We start from the raw sequence: 8,135 nt of genomic DNA on the forward strand, positions 1-8,135 counted from the left end.
CGCGAAATGGCCCAACTTAAAGCAACCAGGTAATCCATATCATACACTGCAGAATTGTGTTTCACCCCCAAAAAAGTGAGTACTTGTTGCCCCGTTCTGGAGCGCCGTGGTGAGGCTGCAGGACATCGCAAATACTCCCTCCCTACGCCCTCCAGAGGATGCAAACATTAAGAAAGAAACAAGGAAAGAAACAAAGAAAGAGTCACCGTAAGAAAGAAAGAAAACAAAAAAAACAAAGAAGGAACACAGCCCTATGAAGCAAGAACAAAGAGATCAACCAACCGGACTGAGAGGAAGAGACAGATATCTGGAATGGACGATGGTTACGTGTGTTTGCTAAAAGAGTTAGATTGTTATTGTTAAAGTTCAAAGGTCTCTTGTTAAGAAGTCCGTCTCTGTGTTGTTTTTGCTTCGTTACTGTCGAGTTACGGCTGAGGTTGCGCTCGGTCGCTCGGTCGGCGGGGTTTTCACAGGGCTTTGTGGCTGGCTGACGCCCGGCGTTGTTGAGGTTTCAGGTCTATGGCAGAAGGTCCGGTTTTTTTTGTATAGCAGCAGCAACATGAAAGTTCATCATTATAATCGTAGTAGTAATAATAATAATAAGAATAACAATAGTAATGGCCATCTCAAAGAGTCTAACAGACAAAAACACAGTAAGACAGAGCAAGTCCCCCCCCCCCCCCCCCCCCCCCCCCTCCTCTGAAAACCTGGACTGGACAGGGAGGAGAGGAGGAAGAGGAGGAGGTTTAGGTCCACAAAAAAGAGGTGTAGGTCCAGTGGAGAGAGGAGGAGGAGGAGGAGGAGGAGGAGAGAGGGAATGGAGGGAGGGGGGAGAGAGAGAGAGGATTGTAGAGGACCCCATCCCAGAGAGAGAGAGAGAGAGAGAGAGAGAGAGAGAGAGAGAGAGGGGAGGGGTGTTAAACAGAATGATGCTGAGGTTTTGTTGGCATTACAACTACACTTGTAAAAATTATAAGCGGGAGGTAAAATTGCCACCAGTTATCAACATTAACCCCCCCCCCCCCTTTAACAAATGCCCCCCCTCCCCCCTCATGCCCCCTCCCCTTTAAGGAGAAAGGAGAAAAGTCACCTCGCGCAGAAAGTCACTTCTGTCAGCCCCCCAGTCCTTCAACAACTGATTTCTCCTCAAGTCTTCAAGATGAACTGATTATATACAGCAGCACACAAACGAACCCGCACAAACGAAAAACAATAGTTTAAAGATTTCAGTGTTTGAAAACTCTCAAGTTTTACAACATCAGTCCTTGAAATGCTTTATCATTTTTGACATTACAGGTCTTTGCGCAGTGTTTTTCTTTTTCTTTTTTTTGTTTCAATAAAAACCTTGAAGACATCAGGTGGTACTAGAAGTAAACTGGCTTCTGGTGGGAATGTCACCATTCACTTGGAGAGTGTGTGCATGTGTGTGTGTATGTGTGTATGTATATTTGAGTGTGTTTGTGTGTGTGTGTGTGCGTTTGAGGAACTGAAAATGGAATTGGCAGATCTGATCTGAGGTATTTCCTGGTGGTCAACATGGCGTCTTGGATGCATAAGTAGCAAGTTGCTCCCTGGGTAAAAGGAGGGGGGGGTGGGGGTGGGGGGAGGGGGGAGGGGGGGGTTCAGGGTGAGGTTTCGGGTGAGTCGTTCAGGTGAGGGAAAAGTGCTATAGGACACAGAGAGCTTATATACAAGCGAGCACAAAAAAAGTTATCTCTCCTCTTTTTTTTTTTTTTTAACCAAAACAACTCCATTTTCTCTTTTCTTTTCCAGTTTTCATCCTTAAGCCCCTCCCAGCTCAAAGTGGGACCAAGTGTCTTTTCCGTAGTTAGTGCTATCTTTTAAGATAAGTCAAACCGCTTTTCTTTTCAGTCACTTGGGAAGAGTAAAACAAAAACAAAAACGCTCACTGAACTCCCAAAAGAGAACAAATTAAATCTTCGATCAAAAGCACTCGTCATTTAACAAACAGCTTTAGTAGTACTAATTCAGGGAGTCATTACATTTTTTTTTTTTAATTGTTATGATAATAGGACGGCATTGGCCGGGGCACCCGTCAATCAAAACTCCCAGAGTTGGAGTTCCTGGGGGAAACTCAAAAATGTCCATTTCACTCTTCCACCCACAAGGGGGCGAAGTCTGTATTCTTTTTTTTTTCTTCTGAAACCACAGCAGCAGCAGATTCAACACCCTGCAGGCTTCTTCACTCCTCCTCTCCGCCTCCTTTTATCCCCACTAAGTCCTTGTTTCCTCCTCTCCTCCTCCCTCCTCCTCTCCTCCACACTCCTTGGCTCAGAGTGTAGCGCTGATTGTGAGGTGCTTCCAGAGCGGAGAGAGGAAGAGAAGAAGAGAATAAATGCCTCTTCAGAGTCCGAGTGCTCTTTCTTCTTTTTCCAATTCTCTCTCAAAATGTTTTCCTCCTCCTCCTATGGCGAAAATGATGGGTTGAGGTTGTGGGGGATTGTTGTTTTTTTTTTTTTGGGGGGGGGGGGGGGTTGATTGGTCGCCCTCGCTCTCTCCCAGTTTCCCACTTCCTCTCCGCGATGAGAAAAGGGTAAGGAAAGACAAAAGTGACGGTTTCCAAAGAAAGAGCGGACGAGGAGAGCGACAAACGGACAAATCCCAGTTTAAGGAGGGGAGCAGAAACGGAGGGCGTCGTATTCAACGTCAGTAAGGAGAGACAGGAGGGAGAGACGGGGGGATGCGGACACAAAACAAACACAGGGGAAGTGTATATGTGTGTGTGTGTGTGTGTGTGTGTGTGAGTGTGAGTGTGTGTGTGTGTTCCCCCCCCCCACACACATTTTCCCCCCCAAATCAGTTCTGCTGCAGGATGAGGTTTTCCAACTCGTCCGCCGAGCGAAGCAGGAAGGCAGCCGACTCCCGGTAGCCGGCGATCAGCTGGCGCACGGCCGTGATCTCCGGTTGGCTGAGCTGGGTCGACGCCCCGCCCCCTCCGCCGCCGCCGCTGCCCCGCCCACCCAGGTTGTTGTTGGCGGAGGCGGAGGAGGAGGAGGAGTTATTGTTGTTGGTGGAGGCAAGAGATTTCATGCTGAGGTCTGTGGGGCCTGGCGATGGATGGAGGGATGACGGATGGATGGATGGATGGATGGAAGGATGAATGGAAGACGAAGGGAGAAAGAGAGAAAGAGGGATAGATGGAGAAAGGGAGGGAAGGAGGGATGAAGAAGAGGACGGATAGAGCAAAGTAGGGAGAGGAGATGAATGCATGGAGGGGAGGGAGGATACAGAAAGTGAAAGGATGGATGGAGAGATGGAGGGAAAAGAGAAGGAAAAGGGAAAAGGGGAGTAGGAAGGTAGGGAGAAGGAGGTATAGATGGAAAAAGTGAGGGAGAGAAGGACAGAAAGGTCAGTCGGTTCAAAATGACAGAATACAGACTCACACTCTATGTTTTAACATGTTCTCACCTAAAGCCTGTCCAGCCACTTCACACTCTCTCTCCTTTCACTCTCTCTCTCTTCCTGTTGCTCATTCTCCATCTCCTCCTCTTTCATCCCCCAATTACCCGCTCACACTGTTTCTCATCTCCTTCTCTCCTTTCTCTCATTTCCTTCTGCCCTTCCCTCCTAACCACCTGCTTCCTCTCTTTTATTCCCCGCTCACTACTTGTTTCCTCTCTCTCTCTCCCATAAAAACCTTTTCTCCCTATCTGTCTGCCGCCATTCTCCCGCTCTCCTCACCGTTGCTCTGAGAGGCAGCACCGGGCGTCAGGGAAACGGGGTGTTGCATGGCAGCGCCCAGGCCCGCGTATCCACGGTAACCGTAGCTGAGGCCGGCTCCGTTGATGTAGAGCTGGGCGTCCTGGGAGGAGAAGGCGGAGGCGGCCAGGGAGTAGGCAGAGTGGGCCAGGGACGCCGGCTCCCTCAGCCCCCCCCCACCGCTGGAGGGCTTGTCCAGGGAGATCTGATCATCCTGAGGGGGGGGGGGGCAAGAAGTGACCCGTTTCATTACATTTCAAAATGCAATGCTGAACTGAGAATGCATGCTAAATTCCAATTCAATTCCTGGAGTTGGAATTGAATTGGAATGACAGGAAACAGAATTGAATTCCATTAACTGTGATCTTTTCCAACATTTTTTTTTCCAAATGGATATGTATATAGCATGTTGGAGTGAAAGCCTTCATATGATCATAGATAGAGAAAGCAATAGATGACGTGAGAGGGAGGGAGAGAGAGAGCGAGAGAGAGAAAATTGCCTGACAACATCGAGGGAAAATGTAATACAGGGTAATGGTGGGGTGGAGAGAGACGGATGTGTGATAGACAGAGGTGTGAGAGAGCGAGAGAATAAATGGGATATGAAAATATAGAGAAAATGTCACAGTAGAGAGTACTGCAAGATGACAGACAGACAGAGAAAGGAGGGGGAGGCAGGAAGCAGACAGGAGCTTCAGTTCTACAAATATTTCTCAGAGGCAGAGCTGCTCTGGAGGCAGAAACAATCTGATTGGTTGAGTTAAACCTCAGTGAGCGGAGCCAAAGAACCAGTTTTTCAGAGCTAGCTTAAGTTAGTTAAGTGCCAAGCTTGAATGGCAAAGAAGGAACTCTGGTCAAAATATCAATAAAAAATATAAATGATGTTGAAGGTCAGCAGCTAGCTAACTAGCTAACCTAGATAACTTAGTATGGACAGATTGTATTTTTTCAGTTAGTAGCAGAGCGCTAGGCTTCATAATATTAGCTTCCTCCTCTCTTACCTCTTGTCTTTTTCACTGAGCTTCAGTCTAACGTTACTTAGCCAGAAAATCTGTGGTTCTTTGGCTCCGCCCACTGAAGTTTAACTCAACCAATCAGATTATTTCTGCCTTCAGAGCAGCTCCGCCTGGAGGCAGAAATGTTTGTAGAACTAAAACTCCAATCTGCAGGTAGGCAACAGAGAGAGAGTGTGTTCAGTCCCATATTCCTGCTTTCTCTCTGATGTGCAGACGGTCGACGCTCAGCAGCTTTGATTCAATAACTGAATCTGCCAAGAACCATCTGACCAGCAACTTGCCCACACAGAGAGAGAGAGAGGGAGAGAGAGAGAGAGAGAGAGAGAGCAGCCTGGAAACCTTTTATTTACATATGAATCACTCTCACACACACGTTACTCTTACATATGAACTGCACACACACTTACGTGATAGGCTTCGAGGCGCATCCTCTTGGCGGCCTTGCGTGATTCGCTCTCGCAGGCGGCAGCCAGGATGTTCTCAGCCATGGCTGAGGTGAGGTGAGGCGGAGTGGGACGAGTCTGCAGAGGACAGGAACACAGACAGGATTCAATTCTGGCTCTACAGAGCTGACAAGGGGGAGTGGGACAAGTCCCGTTACATTATAGGACTTATAGTATGTTGATTGATAGGTAGAGAGAAGTGATGGGACAGATATACCATCACACCAATATCCTCAGCTGATAATTGTCTAATATTGACAAATATCCACAGCTTGTGCGTGTAGAATAAGATAAATCTGTAAAGAAAATAATTGTGATGCTGGCTCACACAGAGAGAAAGATGTTTGTTCTTCGAGTGGAATTAAAAATAAATAGCTATCAACTCATAATCAGCTAAAAGGTTCAATGTATAGATTATAATTCCAGTTAAGATTTATTTGGTTGGTATGCCAAGTCTTGAGGTAAGGGAGTAAATTAAGGGTTCTTCTTTTTTCTTTAGTTTTTTTTTTCTTAATTGATGCCAAGTTTTCAGGCAGTATATGCTTTGGTAACAGCTGTATAAATCCATAGTACCTTTAACGACATCCTTTACTGTGATTATGGAGACTTTAGGTGATGCCCATCATATTCTGGATGCTCACTGTATCTCCTGCTTCACTGCAACGCCTTCTCTGATCCTGTTGCTATACTGAACACGACCGTGGCCTCACAGTGTAAAGTCCAGCTGCACCACAGGGGGGCAGCAGAGACATTCACATGACTGCTTCAGCATAATATTCAGCGAGAGGCAGATTCCACACAGCATCATGATGTAAAGCTCTAACAGAGCTACAGCGGTCGACACGGCTGAAGTTCCCATAATACACCTCTGCTGCATTAGTGCTACAGTCACAGTCGTGGTAACACTAACCCACCCTGCCTCTGTCCTGTGTTAGTACAGTTTACCATACTACTACTGTGGTAGAAGTCCGGTAGCAGCTGATAATGTAGTAAAATATCCCTCTAAATGGGCTGAAAATGAAATAAAACCTGTTAATGTAAGATATTAGATCAGATTATTACATTAACTGGCAATTATTACTTCATTTTTATTTTTCCATTATATTATAAACCAATATTTATTACATCATCAGTTAGAAATATCGTCGTTGTCGGGTGAAAACCTGCATCTGCAGAATGTCAGCTTTTCAAGAACTAAGAAAAGTTTAGACAAGTTGAGCTAAGAGAAGTTTTTAGCTTGATGACGATACAGTTTTAACAATATCCAACAGGATCTGAAAGGGTTTCATAAACTCAAGACGTTGAATTTTCAAAAAACCCACAGAGGAGCATGTCATCCATCAAAGAGAAAATCACATGCACAAGTTACAAGGTTGTCACGTGGCAACAGCGATATGTTACATCCCTTATGTAAAATAACTAATTAATACCAGTTAATGTAATAATGTGATGATATTACAATATCCAGCAATTTATTACATTATCACGTTTCATTTAATTTTAATTACATTTTAACAACGTATTACTGAGTCACTGTAACTTACAACTTGAGTCACAAATTTGATGATTTTGAACTTTATGCTTTGTATGCTCATCTGTATTACTTAGCATATCCTGCTGGTTACATGAGATGTTGTGTATCAGTACTTGGAAGCTGGAAAATGTTAGTTAGTTAGTTCTGTGGGCGTCTGTTCGGAAAAGTCAGTGCGGCAAATAAATATAATAATAATATATAATAATAATAAATATACATAAGGGAGTGCTGTCCTGTAATCTTTATTAGTTCTTATATTGAGGGATTCAGCACCGAGTCACGTCGCTAAACTTAAATTGAGTAGAGTGTGTTGTTTCTATAGTTACAACCCATTTAGAGGGACATTTTATTACATTTTTACAACTTATTACCTGCAGTTATTATATTATCAGCTGCTACCCTTCCCCATCCTGCATATACAGCACTACAGTGTCCATGGCATTTCAAGTAGAACTGAATAGACAAAGTGTAACACAAGAATTTCTCTCAAACAGCGCTGCCAGACCATTTTTTGTGACTCCTGAAAGCTCAAAATTCAACAAAAAAAAAGAGAGAGACTTTTGAACAATCCCTCTGGGGGTTTGAACTACAGTGCAGCACTACTGCAGAGAGCACAGAGCAGAGAAGAGGAAGACTTTAATAAGAACGACATCTGTACGGTCGTGACACAGCGGCACGTCAAAGCTGTGAGAAAGGTTAGTGTTTCCTTCAGCAGGGAGAGAGAGAGAGAGAGAGAGGGAGAGAGAGAAAGAAAGAGAGAGAGAGAGAGGGAGAGAGAGAGGCTTCAGAGGCCTTTGAGCTCCGCTGCTGCTCCGTCATTTAGTCTGTGTTCAAGTAGACTGCCCTAACACTGCTCTCTCTCTCTCTCTCACACACACACACACACACACACACACACACTATACTAAAACCTCAGCTAAACTCGTTCAGGTCTAAGATTGAAAAGCTGAGAAAGACTGTAGGTGGAGGAAGGTAGGTGAAAAGAAAGATTATTAAATGATTTTCAGCTTATAGGATACAGATTTATGGGTAGTTTTATATAAATATATCACACAATTTGGGCTAATTGATTGGCTGCTGATAAGAGACTAATAAGCAGTGATGTAAAACCCACTTAAATTCAGTTTACCCACCTCTTTGAGTAAATTTGTAGCATAAATAAAAATAACTAGCAATAACAGCAAATGTTTTTCTGAAAGTATAATAGATTCTTGTGTAGACCCAACTTTTTATTTACCACTACTGTACATCACTGCTAATAAACCCCCTGCGATGAAACAAGTAAGTAAGACTTTATTTATACGGCACCTTTTGAAACTAAGAGTTACAAAGTGCTTCACAAAAAGAGCCACAGCAATTTAAGCATAATAGGATAATCACAATGTAAAAGAGCGACAGCAATTTGTTAAAAGAAGATAAAAA

General features: G+C 44.3%; 1 protein-coding gene across 1 annotated transcript; it reads right to left on the reverse strand.

Annotated features, from left to right (window-relative positions):
- Positions 1-2,817: 2,817 nt before the first annotated feature.
- LOC144538438 (nucleolar protein 4-like) lies at positions 2,818-5,764 on the reverse strand. The gene is made up of 4 exons (XM_078282478.1): positions 5,753-5,764; positions 5,138-5,257; positions 3,703-3,934; positions 2,818-3,068 (listed from the first exon to the last, which is right to left on the reverse strand). The coding sequence occupies exons 1-4, from the start codon at positions 5,762-5,764 to the stop codon at positions 2,818-2,820; spliced, it is 615 nt and encodes a 204-aa protein (XP_078138604.1).
- Between the last annotated feature and the right edge of the window lie 2,371 nt (positions 5,765-8,135).

Source organism: Centroberyx gerrardi, unplaced genomic scaffold, assembly GCF_048128805.1.
Source record: "Centroberyx gerrardi isolate f3 unplaced genomic scaffold, fCenGer3.hap1.cur.20231027 Scaffold_177, whole genome shotgun sequence".
In the NCBI taxonomy this organism is placed as follows: Eukaryota; Metazoa; Chordata; class Actinopteri; order Beryciformes; family Berycidae; genus Centroberyx; species Centroberyx gerrardi.

Coding starts and splice junctions, on each gene's coding strand:
- LOC144538438 (XM_078282478.1), bottom strand. Junction 3,935..5,137: donor TCGAAGCCTATCACGTAAGT/GTGTGTGCAGTT, acceptor CCCCCCCCTCAG/GATGATCAGATCTCCCTGGA. Junction 3,069..3,702: donor TGCTGCCTCTCAGAGCAACG/GTGAGGAGAGCG, acceptor ATCCATCGCCAG/GCCCCACAGACCTCAGCATG.